Raw genomic sequence first — 22,406 nt, 5'->3', positions numbered from 1 at the left:
TATTTCGAAGCAGCTTGCTTGGTGGCAAAAATCATGGGACTCTAAATTACTCAGATGGGTAGATCCCAAGAAACCCCTTCCACAAGCCCTGCAAGTGGTGCTGATATTTAGAAGGTTTAGAGTGGGTTTTCTTACGCATGGCACTGCCATCCTCACCTACCCATCCTCCTGTCATAATCTCCCAACCTCGGTCCTGCCACATTGTACCATGACCCCTTGCACTAACTGCGAAGCGCTAAAATGGAAGGTTGAAGAGACCGGAGACAAAGGGGAGGCCCTCTTTTAATCTTCTTTGCCACAGTTCTTCTACTATACACTATCTAAAGTACTACTAGACCTAAACAGCAGACTGGTCATATTAAATTCGGACACATAGCATTTATCTTTTCTTGTTAGACTTGAGTGTTTATTCAATTAGTTGTTTTTTGCGAGTTGGGCAAACTGCAAATCACCAAGCTTCATCCTTATAATAATTAAAGACAGGTAGTGCCTTACAACTATTAGGTTGTTTTGTTCCCTGATCTGTTATGCTTGAGTCACATTCTTATAACAAATACCAGCAATAACGGGATTTATCAGTTTACATTTGCAAGAATATGGGAGCGCAGAAGGAGAACAGACATTTATTTGTGCATTAAGGCGTGAGTATCTGCACAGTATCGTTGCCACAGAGTCACAATAGAGGTCACATATGGTGTGCTGTGTCAACCCGGTGCGTGAAGGTTAAATAAAAGTACTCACAGTGAACCCAGCCAGGTTCACTGGTGCTTCTGACTGGTCAATTAATGTAGTCAGGGTTGCGGCGCAGTTAGGATGGGGCGCGAAGTTCTCTCGATGAAGTGGATGGCCCAAAATGGGGCAATCGTTACTGAGGGTAATACCTCAAGTAATTGCTACAATGGCAAAAGCGAGTGAATCAGTCTGCTCCGGCAGGGATAGCCGCGTTAGTAACGCACCGGGTTGACACAGCACACCATATGTGACCTCCATTGAATCCAGCAGATGTCCCCCCACTCTTGGTCCTGATGAGACCCTCTACCCACCTTAGGGTCGAAACGCCGTTGGCGATAAAAAAGGAAAATAAACCTTGCAAACAGCACTTATGATTGTGTAAAGTGTCTGTGTATCTCTCCTGTATATATTCAGAATGGTCGCTTTCCTTGTTAACAATTTCACAGAAACCTTGTAAATACTGTCACCAGTAATCACTCAATTGTTCTTTTTTGGTTCTTCAGACATACACTGGGGACACTTGTTGCACTGTAATATTTCTGTAAATGTATATATCTTGATTTACATATATAAATACTTGCTTAATCCAAAATTCCTCGCTGTGAGCGTCTTTTTCTCTCTTTGACACCCCACTCAACCCTTGTTTTACTATTGCTATTATGCTCTATGGTTGCCATACAAAGTAATTATATCATCCCACTGGAACCACTGTTTCCAATATTAAGCATACACCCTGGTTCCGTAGTGAGTAGGGTCCCCTTGTTCTTTCATTTTGAAATCTTCTTGAGTCAAGGAATGCGGCAGCAGGTGCTTTTACAACCGAGCACACAGCAACTGAAAAGTTTAAAAAAGTTCCCTTTGGATGGGACCTATGTAACAATTCACACCCCAAGTACAACAACATTCATACCTCACACATTCTTCCACTTAGCTCCATCTTATCTCTCTCCTCTCCTGTTGTTTCTTTCTCCTCGTTACTCCTGCTCTCTCTCTCATCTATAACACTGCTGCTGCCTGTGAGCCCTGTCATCAGCCTGTATATGTCCCTGCTATTTTGAACTCTGGGTTTTCCTGTAGTCTTTCCTAAAAAAGAGGAGGATGACATGTAATGAGGATTATTTTTGGTTTGGTTATTATTCCTGTACATGATTATTGAATGTTGCTCCCCTTAAGTCATTATGCTCCATTGTCTAGCACATTCTTCGTTCTCCCAGGTGTATAAATGATCTGTTAGATGTTCAACATTTGATTCAATGCCTTTTAGACTCCCCATTTGACTCTTGTTTCGATTATTGTTTTGGGTACTGGTTGTTATTCCTATATATGATTATTGTATGTACTCACCTTATCTCTCTATGCTCCATCGCATAGCCCATTTAAACTTGTGCACTCAGGTTATATTGAGCTGTTACGTTTGTACTAGTCCATTCAATGGCCATTAGATTCCCCATGTTAGACTAATGTTCTGATTTGTTACCTTTGCCTCAAATTGTAAAGCATTCTGATATCCTTCGGGATCAAGATCGTGCTATATAATACTTTATAAATAAATAAAAATAAAGAAATAAAATACTTGCAAACAACGCCCCACCCGAAGTCAGAACCCCGTGCGGTCGCACAGGTCGCACTGCCCTAGAGCCGGCCCTGAATGCATATAGAACATATATAACATACAACCCAAGAGTGTACGATAGAACCCCTGTACTAGAGCACAGATCCGTGCTAAAGGAAATTCCAGTGACTTCCGAGTAATAACCTGTTTCATCACACATAGTTCTTTCGCTGCCAATTACAAAGTTAATACCTGAAAGTGAGAAGTCTCCCTTCTGGGTTTCGCTTTCCCGGACCAGGAATGTCCCACTCTTATTTCCAGCAAGCGACAGCTTTTTTTCCGCATCCAACCGTTTGAGGGGACCAAAATACCACCTGTAGAGAAGAACAGGTATCAATACAAGTTTGAAAATCTAAAACTCATACTTTACTGCATAATCCCCTAATTTTGCTGATTTTCAAATTTGTAGTCCTATTCACAAGCGTACTGGGCTGAAAGTGCTAATTGCTATGTATTAGGTAAGACAGGTAGGTATGAAACAAGCAGTGGTACAGCCAATGAGTCATGCCTTTAATATGTGTGATTTGTGTAGTTGTCATTATAATGGAAAAGAATATGTTAGAAGCCATGTGTTTTTCTGTAAGCTTGTGTGAATGTTAGTTTGAAAGTTTGTGTGTTTTAAGTTTTAAATATTTTTTGTTAGTAGTTTGTTTTCTTAGTTATACGTATTTCAAGTGCTGCTTCTGTTGAATAAAAATGTTGTAACAAAACTCTTATTTAAATACACTGAAGTATTTTATTGGAAGAGACTTATAAATCAATCAGGGTTTTGTCTAATGTGCATTGTTGGTATAGGGGGGAAACATTAACATAGCCTGATATGAATGTGCAGTGCAGGAAGCAAAGTCAAAGTCAAAAACTGCTTTATTCGATTTTGATTAAAAACCATAAAAGCCCAATTAAAAACAGATCACATTATAAAATAATTTTTACCATTAAAAGATTAATATACATTGTCATATTTCATGATAGTACGATAAAAATAATAATAAAATGCATAGAATTACTTAACACTGACTTAGATGATTGTTACATATCAATTCATTGTGATCCTATGTCTGAATATAACTTTTAAAAAAGACGACATAAGGAACATAGTCAATTCATCCTCCAGCATTTGTAACCTCATAAGTGCTGTTCTACATTGTCTCAGTCCCCATTTTTTCACCATAGGAATTAAAAATCTTCTCCTTGGCAGGTCATAAAATGTACAGAAAAGTATGCAACGTAACGTTGATTGAACAGAAATATTGTCACATGGACTTAAAGGTAAGTTTTTAGACCAGGAATTTACTTCTGGGAATGTTACCAGTCTAAAAAAAGTCCCCCCCACGAAAACGTGTAAGTAGCATACGAGAATAGCAGCTTTGCGTCTGGATCAAGTATGGTTGAATTCCGCTGGCCTTGGAGAATCAAATGAATCTCCATGATGGAGGTGTTACATTTCAACGTCAGCCAACGTTTATTTTCTAGAAAAGTAGACAGATTTCTTTCAACTTCCTCCTTGATACAGTCTCTAAACAACTTGGGGAGTCTAAGTATTCTGGATAACCAATGTCATAGAAAAATTTCTTTACATACATAATCCAGGAGATCCTTATAACCCCCTGGAGATTGAGGCAGTCCTTAATTATATCTCTATTGAGACCAGTCTCCTCAGTGGACCATACCTTATGCCATAGAAGAAGAGGATTAACTTTAATGAGATCCGATATATATGACAAGCCCAGTTCTTTATGGCATACATAAGTAGATGTGGAACGTGGGGCAGCTAATAATTAACGGAGAAATGCATTTTCACAGAGTTGTATGTTGTGGGTTTCAGCTATTCCCCAAATCCCTGCCCCGTATGTCGCTGTGGAAACACATTTAGATTTATATATATCCACAAGCTCTGTCACTGGTCGTCCACCCAACTTATTAGCAAAATTACGGACGGCTCCTCTTGCTCTCAAGAAGGCCAGTTTTCTCGCCTGAACCGTCGAAGACCAGGTGCCTCTTTTCTCAAAGTTGATACCCAAATACGAAAATGTATCAGTTATATCTATTTTTGTATTTGAGATAAAAACTTTACAAGTAGTGGTTTTATTTGTAGTACAGCACATAGTGAACGTTTTGCTTATGTTTATTTTTAAGCCTCTAACATTCATATACTTAGAAAATTCAGTAAGCGATCTTTGGAGGCCTACTTGGGTCCATGCCATAATTACCGCATCATCTGCATATAATAGAATGGGGACTGGGGTATGCCTAATCTGAGGGTAGTCCTGCTTATCCTGAGTCAGGTGGGAAGCTACACTGTTTATATATAAATTAAACAGGAATGGTGCAAGTATGCATCCCTGTCGGACTCCTTTATTAATGCCAAACTTAGACGTGCACTCGCCCTGGTTCCTAAACCGTACCCTCGCCCCAGCCTCCCGGTAGAACTCCTTGATGATTGTCAGCAAATTTGATTCCACATCCATTTGTAACAATATGTTCCAGAGTTTGTCATGGTTTAAACAGTCGAAAGCTGAGCTTAGGTCGACAAGTGTTAAAAATAGCTTTTCCTTTTTTGCTACTACATACGTCGCTATAATCAACACTAAGTTCAGTCCTTGTTCTGTCGTACCAAGCCCTGCACTGAACCCACATTGAAACTGAGAAAGAATGCCCTTTTTTTCCACCCAAAGCTGTAATTTATTTAATATGACCCTCCCGGCAACTTTCATGAGTGAGTCCAGTAAAGATATTGGACGGTAGCATTTTGGTTAATTACGGTCAGCTTTTTTAAAGATGGGGATCACAAAGGCCTCTAGCCAGGTGGGAAAGAACCTAGATTTATTGCAACTAATCAGGACATTTGTTAAAAGTGAGGCCCATAGCTCAGTGTTAAATTTATATATATCCACTGGGACACCATCCGGCCCTGGGGCTTTCCGTGCAGCGCTGTCATTAATGGCAGTTAGGACTTCCGCCAGTGAGAATTCAATATTCATTGGACAGGATGCCGGAAGCTCAATTGCATCTCCTTCAGTTATATCCAATCTCACACTCCCAGTTGGGTCCTCTGCCTGGTAAAGATCTTTAAAGTAGTTAACCCATCTGTCTTCCGTGATTGCCACTTCAATAGTGTCAGTTTCCCTATCTGAAAAAAGGGGCGTTTACAGCCTTCCATAAGCTCGTGTTGTCCTTTGTTAGGCAGGCTTGATGTAATGCCTGCCAGGCTTCCTGTTTCTACTGACTCTTACGGTTTTTAACTGCTCGTTGATAGGCAGTTCTGGCCATTCTCACTTCGTCCATGCCTCTCGGCTTACTTTTTAACACCATAAATAAGTGAGCATGGGCCTTGCAACAGTCCCTATCAAACCATCCCTGCGCATTGATCTTACCTTGTTTCTGAGTCCCTGTAAGCAGTTTGCGTATTTTCTCAGAAATTCTGAGGAAAGCCTCAGTGACTAGGACATGTTCACCGGTCACAGTTAGACACGTTTCAAATTCCTTATATTTGTTTTTTACAAGGGTTTTAAAAAAGGCCGTAGGTTCTACTTTATTCCACTTTATAGCATATCCATTCCTCTTTGTGAGGCTTAATTTATAACTATATAGGTTTTCTGTTATATTATTTGTTTTTTTGCTCCCAGCAAGAGAAAGGGATAGGCTATTCGGAAGATGGTCACTCATTGCCATATCACATGTTTTACAAGTAAAGACATGAGAGGAATATCGGTTTAATATAAGAACGAAATCAATTACTGATTTGCATCCCCTCCCAATGAATGTTGGCTTGAAAGGGACCGGAGGAGAGCATAATTCATTTGCAAAGCTAAGGTCAGGTTGGAAAATCAAATCATTTAGGGAATTTCCCAAAAATCGTACGGGAAAAGTGTGCTCGTGGTCATCTTCATCTGTGCTCAAACCACAAATGCCCAGGTGGCTATATGGGCATAGGAAACAATTGAAGTCGTCCACCCATATGACACACATATCCCCACACTGTTTTCTTCAATGTTCCTCAGGGTTTGGCATAACTCTAACACCTTTCTTATTTCCATTTTTGGGTTGTTGTTGTAGAAGTTTATTAGAACAGTTTTCTGGTTACCCTCGTCAGTTATTAACAGTATCTGATAATATTCAGATCCATTTTCGGGTTTCACTACCAAATCATTCAGAAGGTTTGAGACATAGATACATAGCCCCCCTTAGTTCCTTCCCCTTGTGGTCTGACTGGTAGGAATGTGTGAGGTGCCGTAGCCATATATATGTACAGCCTCCATTGCCCAACATTCCTGCAGACAGATAATAGAAAAATCCTGAATAAAAGTTAAGCAGTCGGGGTACCTCATTCTAGGGTACAGCCCAGCGATATTCCAAGACATCAGCTTAAGAGTATTATCCATCACTGGTCTATTGATGTTAGTGCTGGCAGCTATTTGAGTTGTAACATCCCCTAATGGGCACCTGGCATTACTATGCCGTATCAATGGGTACAGGCTATGTTCTCTGGCCTGTTGATTATTATCCAGGGACTCTTCCTTTGCTATTGTTTTCAAAGTTATATACGACTTGTGAGGGAAATCACCCTCATTCAACCTATGTTGATTATTTTCTATAGCAGCATTGAGGTAAATCATTTCTTCCATAACTCTGTCTAAACAATAAGAAAGACAATTTGCAGCCCCCCCCCCAAGTCCTCGTTAATTGGTTTATTTTCACGATATTGTCTAGTGTCCTCTAGTTCCCTTTCCATTAACGGGACACTCTGCGGGGTAACAGTATTTGAGGTAAGTCAGCCTACCATGTCGAGTAAGCTGTACCTGTCACTAATAGGAATACCAGATTCCAGACCATAGCCATCAGTTTCAGACCTATTTTTGGGGTGATTGACTCCAAAGCTCCCTTCCAAAGCACTTCCATTGGAGGCATAATTCACCTGTCGTGTTTGGGGGCTATAAAAGTAAGTGAGATCAAGTGGCTGAATTCTGGTTCTTGACATATAAGGCCACCTGTCACAAATATGTTGCACTACTTGCGTATCTCTAAAATTAATAATAATGCAATCTCCTAATATATTTTTCCTACTCCTGCCCACCCAGGTAACTCTACGTACAAACAGGATTTTGCTGTACATATGTGAAGGAAGAGGTCTATTGGCGTTAATCCAATGGGTAGGTTTGTTCTTCAGTTCAATGAACGATTCCACACTGTCCTTCCCTAATTCAGGAACCCCTGCCAAAACAACAATGTAGGGGATAGATTCTGGTGGCAGGTCAATTTTCGGTGACAAAACCTCGTGGTCCTCATTTTCAGTGGTTCCCTTCCATCCCACCTGCAAGGTTTTGACAATGCCCCCTCCCGGCACATAATTTCCTGCACTATTTCCCTTCGCTGTATCCATGTGTTCCTGAGGAGCTATATCATTCATTGAGCTCAGTCCAGTTCCAGTGCTCACCCGCATGGTGCCTTCCATAGGATCAGGTGCTGACATTTGCGAAATTGAATTTGAGACCAAAGCATTCCTTGTTTCATTTGCCGACAAATGTTTGTCTTGAATCATTGTTGTCTGTTTCTTTTTATTAGACTCGAGATTAGATATGGTCCATTGCTCGAGTTTCTTTAGTCTGTCCTTAATTTGCAATAATCTGGCCATGATAGGCTGTATAGAAGATGTTAAAATTCCACCAACTTTTAGCCAAAACTCCTCATCCAATACCGCCGAGGTACCAGCAAACGAGATTAAAGATGAAGTACTTAATCTCGGAGTCTGATGTACAGGAGTGGTTTTTACAACAGATACCAAAGTGCCAGTGTTCTTGACTTTAACCGCCTTTTGATATTTCCCCCTTGGAGCACGCCCCATGCCTCTTTTTTGGGATCGCTCCGGATATGTGTCCTGAGAGAAGTGATGCAGCCCCAGATGCCGCCATCGTAGATATGCGGGTAGATACCCCTCCAAGCAAACTGTTCGTTGTATTTGTGTTACTTTGAGTCTGCATACTGGGAGACCTTTCAGCCATGTTGTTCGTGATATCTGCTGTTATGCCGCTGTTCTGACTTGTAGTAACTAAGTCTGCACGCTCCGGGGTGACAGACAGCACGATATTGCCTAAAGAGGACCGTTTGGAAAAAGCCAGATCTAGGGAGCCGGGCCGAAGATGGCTGAAATGCCAGAAACCGGTCCCCGGTAGCTTGTTTCCTTCCCAGTATAAGAATTGGCTCGGTAGTTTGGTCTGCCCTGTTCCCATGAAGCCCTGATCGTTCGACTGGGTAAGAGTGGTCTGCTTAATTCAGACACTCTGTTCATCACCACCCCCTTTTCTGAATCATTTTTGTCCACCATAAGCGTGGAAGGGTATACTCAGATGTGAGTCCCTAGCTCATTGCACCATCAGGATTCAAGCAAGCCGGGCCGAAGATGGCTGAAATGCCAGAAACCGGTCTCCGGTAGCTTGTTTCCTTCCCAGTATAAGAATTGGCTCGGTAGTTTGGTCTGCCCTGTTCCCATGATGCACTGGGCCAGGGTCAGGCTAATTTGCATATAGCCAAGTTCTGAGCTGGGATGGTGCAGTGAGCTAAAAAACGGTGATGGATCAAGCCCTGATCTTTGGACTGGGTAAGAGTGGTCTGCTTAATTCAGACACTCTGTTCATCACCACCCCCTTTTCTGAATCATTTTTGTCCACCATAAGCGTGGAAGGGTATACTCAGATGTGAGTCCCTAGCTCATTGCACCATCAGGATTCAAGCAAGCCGGGCCGAAGATGGCTGTAATGCCAGAAACCGGTCCCCGGTAGCTTGTTTCCTTCCCAGTATAAGAATTGGCTCGGTAGTTTGGTCTGCCCTGTTCCCATGATGCACTGGGCCAGGGTCGGACTAATTTGCATATAGCCAAGTTCTGAGCTGGGATGGTGCAGTGAGCTAAAAAACGGTGATGGATCAAGCCCTGATCTTTGGACTGGGTAAGAGTGGTCTGCTTAATTCAGACACTCTGTTCATCACCACCCCCTTTTCTGAATCAGATCTAGGTAGAGGCGGCGTTCTGTGAGATCAATTTCACGAGCTAGTACTGACGTTGCTCTTATGATTAATTGGTCAAGTGTTCCGACCACAGATCCTCCCGGTACAGCCTTCTTCCCCCTCCCTGAGCGACCAGCCATATCAAGTTTGTTGAAAAACTACAACACAACAAATGCGGCAAATATGAAGAAGGGACAGAAATGAGTACACTTACTAAATTTTTCAGATTTCTGACGTTAGAGGGATGGCCCAGCCCAGCCTTTCCAGCCTCAAACGGGCCCGGGCTTCGCTTGACGCTTGACCCACGGGCATCCCGTGGTGCGTGGTCAAAGAAATAGGCTGTGGGCAGCTAGGGGAGTAGCCCAGGTGGTAGTGGTTACGGGGCACTTGGTCTTAGAAGTCCCACTGCTTCCTCGAACCCTCGATGTGTAGAACAGCTCCAAAGTCAGCAAAACAACTGCTGCGAGCGACTCCCGCGAAGCGAGGGCCGCGAGCAGTTTTCAAGACGGCAAATAGGGGAGGAGCCTAGGTGGTAGTGGTTACGTGCACTTGCTCTTAGAAGTCCCACTGCTTCCTCGAACCCTCAATGTGTAGAACAGCTCCAAAGTCAGCAAAACAACCGCTGCGAGCGACTCCCGCGAAGCGGGGGCCGCGTGCAGTTTTCAAGACGGCAAATAGGGGAGGAGCCCAGGTGTTAGTGGTTACGGGGCACTTGGTCTTAGAAGTCCCACTGCTTCCTCGAACCCTTGATGTGTAGAACACCTCCAAAGTCAGCAAAACACCCGCTGCGAGCGGCTCCCGCGAAGCGGGAGACGCGAGCAGTTTTCAAGACGGCAACTAGGGGAGGAGCCCAGGTGGTAGTGGTTACAGGGCACTTGGTCTAAGAAGTCCCACTGCTTCCTCGAACCCTCGATGTGTAGAACACCTCCAAAGTCAGCAAAACAACCGCTGCAAGCGACTCCCGCGAAGGGGGGGCCGCAAGCAGTTTTCAAGACGGCAGCTAGGGGAGGAGCCCAGGTGGAGTGGTTACGGGGCACTTGGTCTTAGAAGTCCCACTGCTTCCTCGAACCCTCGATGTGTAGAACACCTCCAAAGTCAGCAAAACAACCGCTGCGAGCAGCACCCCAGTGCAGGAAGCAATATACCCAACATCAGAAGGATAAAAGGTGAAGTAGGCTTGTTGCAATGCAATGCCAACCTGTGCCCTCCTGATTACACACACGCGGGTGCGTTTTGCCAACCAGACACGTCACCAGTTAGGTGAAATGAATAACACGTGCACATCCGTACAAGGCAGAGGCCACCACAGTTAATGCACTGAAACACCTTAAAGATTTTGCAAGCCTATTTTTAGGACTTAAGTTCAGCGTCCAAATCTCGTTCTCACGCTGGGGCGTGGTCAAAGAAATAGGCTGTGGACAGCTAGGGGAGTAGCCCAGGTGGTAGTTGTTACGGGGCACTTGGTCTTAGAAGTCCCATTGCTTTCTCGAACCCTCGATGTGTAGAACACCTCCAAAGTCGGCAAAACAACCGCTGCGAGCGGCTCCCGCGAAGCGGGGGCTGCAAGCAGTTTTCAAGACGGCAGCTAGGGGAGGAACCCAGGTGGTAGTGGTTACGGGGCACTTGGTCTTAAAAGTCCCACTGCTTCCTCGAACCCTCGATGTGTAGAACACCTCCAAAGCCAGCAAAACAACCGCTGCGAGCGGCTCCCGCGAAGCGGGGGCCGCGAGCAGTTTTCAAGACGGCAGCTAAGGGAGGAGCCCAGGTGGAGTGGTTAGGAGGCACTTGGTCTTAGCAGTCCCACTGCTTCCTCGAACCCTCGACGTGTAGAACACCTCCAAAGTCAGCAAAACAACCGCTGCGAGCAGCACCCCAGTGCAGGAAGCAATATACCCAACATCAGAAGGATAAAAGGTCAAGTAGGCTTGTTGCAATGCAATGCCAACCTGTGCCCTCCTGATTATGCGGGTGCGTTTTGCCAACCAGACACTTTACCAGTTAGGTGAAATAAATAACATGTGCACATCCGTACAAGGCAGAGGCCACCACAGTTAATGCACTGAAACACCTTAAAGATTTTGCAAGACTTTTTTTATGACGTAAGTTCAGCTTCCAAATCTCGTTCTCATGCTGCTCGAAATTCGTCTACCTGACAAAAGCAACGTTCTTTGAAAATATTGTTTTTCTTCAAATTTTAGTCACGCAACAAAGCTTCCTCTCTTTCTTCAAATGTTAATACACTATCTGGAAAGGCGTGATGGGAAGGCATATTCTCTGAAGTTTCAGTACAACAGTCTGCACACATCTCATCATTTTGGTTCAATCAATACACTCGGCTTGCATCAAAAAAAACTAAAAAGCGACAAATGTTCTTTAAAAACGTACACTGTGTGCGAACAGGCTGAACCCAAGTAAGTGTGTTTACAGCTCCCTAGTGAGTATAAATGTAATGGTAATTGTATAGCGGACGAATCACCATGAGGCATCTCGGCGCTTGTACGAATACCGCTGAGGAACCCTTCCTGGCCTTTCCCTGTGAAGTGCCCACTCCTGGGCACCCCCAAGGTGAAGCCAGGCATCCTAGCGTTGTTGGGGCCGTTGTGGAGATTAAGCAAGCTATTGCCCAGAGTTGCAGAGTGGGACTCCATGATTAGAATAGGCACCGAGGCGAGAATTATCAGGTCCAGGGAAATTGAGCCCAAGAGCCGCAGAGGCGGGAATTGAACCCTGGTCCCGGCCAGACCTCTGCATCAGGGTCTGCCGCTCTAACCATTGAGCAACACTTCTCCAATATGTTATGCCTATCGGGTAATCAGCAATCATGCAAGCATGAAATCATTTAAAACACGTGTTTATTTCATGCAAACATTTCAAATCATGGGCCGAGACTTCCGGAAATTCATGAAACACGTATGAAATAAGCACTTTGTTACGAAGTGAACATTGGGCAATAATAGTCACCACCAGACACAGCAAAAAGCCATTGCTCTATTTAAAAATAATTTTGACACGCGAACAATGCATCACATTGGATATTAAAATCACCGTCACATTCCACAAGCAACAAGTGTGACCCTCATGGCGGGCTGCTTGTGGACATTCACATCTGTGCCACCTTGTCCTTATCATGCAGACTGTGCCTTTGCCTTTCCCACAGGCAACAGCGCTATCGCAAATAAAGATTTTGAAAAAAATATGCAATTTTCAATACTATTCATGCGTAAAACATAAAGGGGCATATGTATCAAAAAAGAGCTTTGCGATTCTCGTACTGCGATTTTTAGCGAATCGCAATTAGAGAATCGCAAAATGCAATGTATGAAGGAGTTACAAAAAATTGTGCGAATCATACATATTCCTTAATTGCGAATCGCAATTAAGGAATACCTTCCCATTTATTCCTAGGGGCCTAGAAGCCCCTAGGAATGAATGGTAAGATATTCGCAATTTGCGATTACCAAATAGGTAAACGCAATTTGCAAATGCAATTTCAAGGGTGCAAGGGTGCCAAAAGGACACCCTGTTACACCCCTGAAATATGCATGTGTGCACATGTTGTGCACAAACATGCCCCAAAGGCGTGTATGTGCGCCATATGGCACTTTGAGAATAGCGAAAAAGTGTTTTTTTGTAGAAAATTGCAAATTACCACCAACTTGAAGTTGGTGGTAATTTTCGATTCCTTAAGGCCAAATAGCAAATATCTGGTGCTTTCAAAATTGCATTTAAGGAATCGCAATTTGCAATTCCTTAATTGCATTCGCAAAATAGAGAATCACAAATTTTGCGATTCTCTATTTTGCAATGGACTTTTGGGATGATACATCCCAAAACTCTTGTTCTTATTCGCAAATGGGCAGATTCTGAGAATCGGCTCATTTGCAAACGGTAAAAAAGCATGATACATATGGCCTCAAGTCGTTCCTATTGACTTCGGAAATGAGTGTGACATAAAGTGCGCTTAAGTGTTTGGTAATGTAGGTGGTGGCCTCCCCGTTCGACAACCTTTTTTGGCGCCCCCACAACGGCCTCATTCTCGAGGTAATTCCCTCATTGCCAACCCCCAGCAGAGCCCATCATCTCGCCACAGACCGGTTCTCGCATGCATTTCATTTGTTTTATAGTGCTACTCATACCAGAGTATCCTGGGTGTCAGAGCACTTTACATCACACACACATTATACAGAAACAATGAATCCTACATGTGTAAATCAGTCTATGGGAAATTTTACATATAAAAATGAGGATTACATGGTATAGGAGTCACGTTGTCACAGATACCAATAGGGAGTGTATTTCATGAGTGTTTGGTCTGGAAAGGCAGAAACTCAGGATTTAAAATGTACCACAGTGGTTGGGGTTTACTTTGCTAATAAGAATGCATTTGTACCCAAAAAAAGTTTTTAGTAGTGATAGCACAATGAAAGACTGGGGAAAAAAACAACGTTCTAACCTATACGAAGCAGTTTGCATGCAGCTCTTTGATGGCAGTTCATACCTCAGTGTGCTATATTAGGATTGTAATTTGTGAACTGCAAATAACAAAAGGATCTCTGTGACAAAAGCAGAAACCCACTGAACTATCCACATGAAATACAGTCCTGTGATCCGTATGGTGCACGCCCTTTGTAGCAGGCATTGAAACCCTCTATGTTACTTTATGATGAGACAACACCGCCACTACACAAAACCCTGATCTCTCACCGGCAGGAACATTATTTACCAGCGATACCTTGACATTTTTAGCATTACCTGAAAACTGCTGGACACACGAGGAACTCTGCTGCAGGTGGTTTTAAACCCATAAGTTATTTTTAAACTGAGGGCATCCACTTTCCTCCAACCTCAGTACAAGGTATGGCTGCACCGGTCGCACATCCCTAAACCTGCCATGGCCTATGTTAGCAACTACCTGCATCTGCAGGCGTGCACAGTCTCAACCAGCATGCTCTAAAACGTGTTTTCTCAACCCGCCCTTTAGCAGTCTGTATCAAGACCCCAATAAAGGCTGAGATATAGCTTGACCAGACAGACCTCTGGAAGAACCAGTGGCGTAGCATGTGTGTGTAGGGGGGGGGGGGGGGGCGAGGCGGGGGTGGGGGGGGGGGGGCGGTCCACCCACGCAGCACGAGTGTCAGGGTAGGCTTGCAATTGCAGTTGCAACTCATTTGCAGGAATTTTTCTTTATGTACATATTACTTGAAGAGCTGCCATGTGCCAATTTGGCCACGGCATTATTTTTGCCTCATCTCATCATCGTCATCTAACAACATTTGCAGGTTATCTCACTTTCCATGGGAACCCTTATACCTAATTGTGCACCTTCCAATGGGCCTTTTATGATAAATATTTCGAAATCTGTATGATTTTCTATGGACATCCTATGGTGGCATACAGTACATTTGAGGATATTTATTTTTGTGTAAAAGCATTCAGTCATTAATATAGGAACCCAATATCATTTTAACTTTCTATCAAAACGTGTTTATCAAAAATATACAGTTAGACTACTGGTGTTGCACAAGTCAGTAGTTACAAACCTCATATTTCACTATTATAACATCACAAAAGTGAATTATTTTACATAATTCAAAGGAATTTATTATGTTTTTCTAGTTCTCGCCTACACAGAGCAAGCACTGTGCTGCAAGACTATTGTTTACCATTCCGTGGGTTTACAAATGGCCCACAGCATACGATTAGTTGTCTTCATTGTCACTCATATGCAATCTGTCGGTTGCTTAGCTGGCATAGGCTGCCCTTCCTTCACTGTGCTGGCCCCTCTATGTACAAGTACAAGTGTTCTTCTTTGCATTTGTTCTTTCTCATGTTGGAACATTCTATGTTCTTCATTTTAGAAGCATTTCAGTATTATTCATGCACTGTGCTTTCCTACTTTTATCACATACATAGGGTTTCTTCTTTATGTTGCTTTCCCACTATCTGCCGTTTCTATTAATGCTTTAGTTACTAACACCCACAACTGTACTACTCTACGCCACTTCGCTCTACTTTACACCACACTACAGCACTATTGACCAATTTCTCCACACCACTCCACTCCAGGGAAATCTACACCACTCTACTCTACGCCACTCTATGCTATTCCACTATATGCCACTCCATGTCACTCAACGCTACGCCACTCCACTCCACTCTACTCTACTCAATTCTAAGCCACTCAACTCCATGCCACTCTACTCCACACCACTATATTTTACTCCACGTTACTCTACGTCACTCCACTCTACTCTACTCTACTCCATGCTGCTCCATGCCACAGCACTCTACTGTATGCTACTCCACTCACGCTATTCCACCTGACTCTTTGCCACAGCACTCTATGGCACAACACTCTACTCTACGTCACTCCACTCTATGCCTCTCCACTCTACTCTAAGCCATGTCACGCCACGCCACTCTTCGCCACAGGATTCTACTCTAAGCTACTCTACGCCACTCCACTCTACTCTACGCCACTCCACTCTGCTCCATGCCACTCCACTCTACTCTACTCAAAGACACTCCATTCTCCTCCACGCCACTAACTTTAAGTTATGCTGAACAGCAGGAAAGCTGCTGTACAACATGGCTAAAACACATTGGAAAAGCCAGTAGTTCTCTTATAGCTGAGACCCATTGGCTTTGCCAAAGCTTGTTGTCTTTAGTGCCAAGATGCCCCTCTGGGTGAACATTTGCGCTCTATATATGGTATCCTAGTCTAATATAAATTCCCAAACAATAAAGAGATCAACCAATGAAAATCCTGCAAAATGACTTCCGGTCTCTGAATTGCTGACCAATAATAATAGCAATTGTTCTACCCATGATCGTCACTTTGATTCATTTAGACAGCATGATTTCATTATTCAATCTCATTTCAAGAGGCTCTAACCAATATAAAATAAACCACACTCAAATATTCCATTTAATTAATTCATCTCTCAGAACTGCTATGACTTCGAATATTGAAAGGACACAGCCCAAAAGTATTGTTCCCTTTTATTGAAGTAGCTTTTTTCCCCCCCAAGAAATGTCAATATAAGTTAAAAAGTCAGCTTAGAGAGTTGTCTATTGTTGGATAAACTTTCCAAAGAGCACCTGCAGAGCCCTCTATTCATACAGACAAATAGTGCTTTTCAATAGATGTTTGTCACAGTGTAAAGGTAAAAATAAATAAATATTGGGATTTGTATAGTGCGGGTAATCACCAGTGAGGGTCTAAAAGAATACCGACCCTGAGCGAGTACCAGAGGTTAGATTTATTACAAACATTCTTCTCATCACCTTTTGTCTTACAGCTTTATTTGAATGGCTGTTCCCTAAGCACATGATGTGCAATATGGGCAATACAGAAATCCTTCTATTTGGGTATTTTTCTTCTGGGAAGTGGGCCAACTGTTGGCCCAAGAGAGACACTTTGTCGAGTCTTCCTGCGGAAGTGGCTAAAAATCTCGAGGTCAAATTTGATAACCAGCTCTCTTTCCAGTCACAAGTGTCGAATCTGGTGGGGACTTGCTTTGGCCTGCTCAGGACACTTAAGAAATGTTTGCACTTCCTTCCGTTATCTGCCCTGAAGACAGTTGTCCATGTCATAATAACCGCAAGTCTAGACTATCCCATTGTTATTTATCTGGACATTCCTTACTACCTGATTATGAGGCTCTCTTGGAAGGCAGGAACAGCCTTCCTCTGAAGCTTTTCTCTTTCGCTTCAGAAGCTGTATTTAGAAGGAAGCTCAAGAAATGTTTTTTTTGCTCAAATACAGTCTATTCCACCCCTCTTCAATCTCTAGTGCCCACAGACTCTTTGGAGCAGCTGTTGCGCTTTATAAGTTCCATTCATTTAATTTTGTGTGTTTGAAAGAATATCGACTTACAAATATTTCAACCCCACAATATTGACTGCTAAGTAATGCATGCTTAACTCCACTTCTAATTATCTTGGAGATATGTTGGTATTGTGGAGTCAATACGGCGATATTTAACCCCTTGCATGCAGCCGCGATTCTGCGCCTGTGCGGCAAAATCGCGAGTGGGCAGGTTCATGACGGCCCCCAGCCGTCATCAGCACACAAACACCGCGGTGCATGACGGACGTCATAGGCCACTACAAATGCGGCCATTGTAAAGCTTGCGACACCACTGTACAGACTAAAGAATTTCAGTATAATCAACGCAGAATCCAGCTGAAAACATTAACCAACTGTAATACCTCAGGCGTGATCTATGCCATCGTCTGCCAATGCAATCTCGTGTATATTGGCCAGACCCAGCAAAAGATTAAACAACGTATTTTGCAACACATGAGCAGAATTAGATGTGAAGTAGACCACTTTAGATCAGCGACACACCCACCAGAGAGTCTGAAATGGGTTGTAATTGAGAAAGCCACTCTAGGACCCCGGGGTGGGAATATCACCACTATCCTGAATATCCGTGAATTAAAATTGATGTTTTTCTTTGACTCCATACAATCAGGCTTAAATGAACATGACAGTTCCTTCTCTCAATTGACAACTCTGCCATAATAATCTACCCCACTTTTTTGATTCATACATTGATATTTACCAATTTCAGGTCTTTACCGTCTTGCGACAGGTACACCTGTGAATCTTCTTACAGTGGGTAATGTAATATGTCAACTTCTGTCATTCATTACATCTCTGACCGACTGACACTGCCTTTACCATCCTGTGATAGGTACGCAGTACATTTGTGTTGGACAATGTAATTTCGGAAATGGATAATAACTGGTTGCTACTATGTTTTTCAGTGTTTTATTAATTCCTCTGTCAACAACATGGCCCTTACCATCATGTGATGGGTATGACCTGTGAATCTAAATTGGCTTTCTCATAGTTGTTTCGGAGCAGAGAGAGAAGAAGAAATGACTAGACATGTGAGATGGGGAAATAAGGCACAGATAAGACAGTCCGAGGAAGACGTCACTGTGCAGTGAGACTCTATTCTTAACTAAGGCCACACCTCAGCTAACAAACACTGCAGACCCAATCGCGAAGGTACTGGAGCCTAAAACGCTCTACACAGAAAGAGCATTAAGTGATTGAGTGTACCTGTGTGGGTGGATATCTGCATGTCGGTGAGTGAGTCTGCCTGTACCTGTGTGCTAGTGTCCATACCTATTAATAGAAGACTAAGCAACTGAAAAGGCATAACGTTTTAGTGAAAATGCAGAGTTTACCTTCCCTTTTTTACACAAAGTCACTGCAACAGTGTGTAACTTTATATACACGGGTAGTAAAAAAATGTAATTAAGTTGAGGATCCTATGGCCTCGGTTACAGTTTTCTTCTTGCCATGTTCACGCTTCAGGTATTCATGCAACAGCAATTAAAGATGGCATTTCATGGCAAGTCCGTCAGGTTGCAAAAGCTTACAATTAAATGGTTCAGCTATTCTAATAAACGTGCACGTTCTCCAAAATAAACGTAGATACATACATGTGGTTTGATGCACAAAGCTGATTAGTGTGTCATCCAATCAAAAATGGCGCTTTTGATTCAGGGAAATAAAATAGTGTTCTGTGACTGGAAACAGCTTCAAAAAGATCAATATAATGTCCCTTTTCAGTTCACCGCTAATCTACATTTCCTTTTGGTATTTCAAGACAAAGCTGGTTGTGGAGTCAAGCTCCAACTTCCAAGCACTTCTTCATCAAGTTCAAAATCTTTGAAAAAAAATAACTGTCTATAAAAAATAAAAGCACACGCCCACTACAGAAACAGACGTTATGAAGAGGTGGGATTGGTTCAGCAGTCGGAGCCTCCTCCGGGACTGTGTCCCCCGGGCCTTAACGCTGTGGAGGCTGGTGGGGTGACATGTCTACAGATCTGGTGCCATACAAACTCGAACGCCACCCGCTCCATCTTATCCTGGTATACCCTCATCTGCAAACCGGAAACTGTTGTGCAACTGAAACAGAGCTCGCAGAGCGCATGCAACACCCATGCACTGCAGGCAACGCGTAGCGCTTTATTGTATACATCACATTTAGAGCATATATCTCTTTACAGAAGAGAGACCGATCGAACTTGTTCACATTGTGACATTAACCTTGCATAAAAAATCAATGGATTTGTACGCAGATCGACCTTCACAAGTTTCAGCAACTTCGAAGTGAGAAACGGAAGGTAAAGCTGGGGACCATTTGTCAGTGTTTCAGAGGTAGACCCTGCAGCCTGGACAGGCCTTGCACCTCTGCACAAGTCGACGAATTTACGTTTATCCCCAAATAACAAATTTAGTTTGCCATGCAGAAACTTTATGGCTAGATTCACATGACTGTTTGTCTCTTAAAAGCTCACCTCTGGCAGCTGTCAGTCGGTAAAAAAAATCCGGTGCAGTGGGTTTTAGGAGATAATTTGCGAGGAGGCGTCTAAATTTTGACTGCCCAGGGGCCGCCAGGCACTGGTCACGGTGTGCACCCCTAGTCTCTCCTGTAAAGCCCCAGTTTCTGCTGCAGTGTGGTACCCCTAGATTGTGCCGGGGCTGAGGCCCGACATTCCCATTCTGGCGCAAGCGGTTTCCCGCGTGACTTGCACGCTGCACGCAGTCCCTTTTGGAAAGACTACGCTCGCCAGGAAGTCCCTTTGAAATTGCTTGAAACCATTTAAACATACTTTACATCTTTGCTTACAGCCGTCCCCTTAAACATCTATTGGTGGTCCAGAAATACGAAATATACACACTGGCAGCTGCAGGGGCAGCGGCTTTCAAAAGCGCTGCGAGAGACGTGGAGCGTGGACTGGCAGGCCATACGTATTACATACGTGTCACTTTTTAAAACAAACAAATGAGTTCTGCATAAACTTTTTAGGTTTATTTTGTTGCAGTTTTATACAACGCAAACTCGACATGAAGGTATCAGAGCGCTTTACATGAGCATCAGTTACATAACAGACGACACAAACTATAAATAATTTGCAGAAAAGACCCTCTCCCTCCAGTAAGAAGTTGCTGAAACTTTAAGGCCACTCAGTAGTTCCGTTTGGTACCCAAGATCAGAGTATGTATGGTTCAGAGTCCATTCCTCTATATTCCAACTCAACATTTAAATCTCATTTGTGGAGGAAAAGCTGCAGAGCTCTAACAAATGTTGGGGTTTTATCTTAGCTGCAGAAGGTGCAAGCAGTTTCTGGTTTCTTTTACGCAAGCCTGAACCGGCTAATACAACTATATATTTTTTCAAAAACAGTTATGTTGTGACCTAGTTAGAGGACACCCACATGTGTGCATGTGACACCAGTAAACAGTGTCATAAATATCACAGGAGAATGGCCAGGAAACATTTACTGACCCTCGATTAAGCTCGTGCAAAACGGTGTACTTTTCCATGCAGAATTACGTAAAATTAATTTCAAGACATTATTCAAAATGACGAGAAATTCACCCTGGGGCCTCTGGAGGGAAAGTTGAACTCAAACGCTTACCTCACGTTCAAAGTCACTCAAGACACTTACTGTCAAGGGGACAAGTTCAGGAGAAAAAGTCCCCTACGACACGTTTTATGTGGTGGCTTGTCTCCCATTCCCAAAATATATTTTTCTGCTTCAACCAGTGCTGGATAGCAAAAAGACGTTCCATAAACGCTGCCAATGAGCGTAATTTACAAATTACGCGAGTGGCAAAAATATTCTCCCCGGCCTATCCACGGTCCTGCAGAGAGGGCTCCACATAGGGATTGGGGATCCGATTTGTAGAACTTTCTGTTCCCGGAGGAACAGTCAGGTTAACTATTGAAGCACTAGTGCCCTCTGCATGCTGGATAATGCCTGGCTGGAGCAGTGGCTTCTCCAGCAGACAGACGCATCAGGCAAATGAGTAACTGACCCCGTCCCAGTCCTACCAGCATTCATGAGGCCTAGAGAGCCTGGGGAGAGCTCACACCTGTGATGCTGAACAATATGTTTGACGGGAATAGATTGGCCAGAAAAATCCAACCACGCAGTGGATGAAATGAGGTATAAAAAGTTGAGAGATACGGAAACCTGGATGAGAAGGACCACACGGCAGTCAGTAATTATGTACACACAGACTGCAGGGAGGCACAGCAGCAGCAGTGCACTCACAGATACTGCTAGGAAAAGGAATCAGCAGTGGACTCGCAGCTACTGCGGAAACACACAGGGGAGTGATGCTTACAATACAGCGGTGCACAAAGTTACTGCAGGGACACTCAGCAGCGGCAGTGTATTCACAGCGACAAACTCAATATTACATATTTTATCACCAAATTCTCAAATATGTTAGGATATGGCCATGCTAATGTCATGCTAATTAGAAACAGATGGCCCCCCTAAAGATAAGAAAGTGCTTCACGACAGCCGTGAAGCAGACGACCCAGTCCGGATGGGCCGGACGAAAGGGAGAAAGGGCAGTGGCCCAAAAGCATCATTTTCAATGGAAAGCCAGCGTTTAGCATAAACGCTGAGGTGACCCAATGAAAATGACGGGCAGGGCTTCAAGTCCCCTTCTCAAATCTCCTTGATCACAAGAGGTCTCTTAGAGCGAGAAGCGCATTGCAACGCAACGCTACGCGTGACCTAAAGACAAAGGTTGTCATACTTACAAGAGTCAAATTCCCTCCCCCCAATTCCCGATGATAGCTCGTCAAGCATCTCTTTAAATCTTCCTAGCAATAAATGAATCCTAACCCTTTCATAGCCATGCTTCTTCTACTCTACGCATCTACTCTATTAGTTTCCGGCTAGAATTTTGATGATACAACTGCTTGATTCTGATCTTTGATGGTCTTGCTAATAGACTGCCGGTATCCTTGACCGTCTGTTTTTCACGTGCAAATATCTCTCTATAAATTGGACGGAAGTTCATCACTGTAATTCTAGTATTTTTGGAGTACCTTTCCCACTTTCTATTCCTCTTATCATGCTGGGACCAAATGTATGGAGACCATCTTTAGGATTCTCTAATAATGACATGGCTTTTTTTGGTTCTACTATTGATGGTGTTTGTCAAAGTTTTTCTGTTAGACTGGAAAGCTCTGAACAATGTTTCTTTCCACACATGGTGGGTTTGGATCAC

At 43.4% G+C, this 22,406-nt stretch overlaps 1 protein-coding gene across 1 annotated transcript in view; it reads right to left on the bottom strand.

Moving 5' to 3' along the window:
* FRK (fyn related Src family tyrosine kinase) overlaps nt 1-22,406 on the bottom strand; it is a 240,195-nt gene that overhangs the window by 97,248 nt on the left and 120,541 nt on the right. Inside the window, exon 2 of the mRNA XM_086927343.1 lies at nt 2,537-2,658. Coding sequence (XP_086783469.1) covers nt 2,537-2,658 — 122 coding nt within the window. The remainder of the gene's footprint in view (nt 1-2,536; nt 2,659-22,406) is intronic.

This window comes from Lissotriton vulgaris, chromosome 6 (genome assembly GCF_964263255.1).
Source record: "Lissotriton vulgaris chromosome 6, aLisVul1.2, whole genome shotgun sequence".
Lineage (NCBI taxonomy): Eukaryota > Metazoa > Chordata > Amphibia > Caudata > Salamandridae > Lissotriton > Lissotriton vulgaris.
The sequence above is the reverse complement of the archived record's forward strand: the minus strand, read 5'-3'. Positions and strand labels throughout refer to the sequence as shown.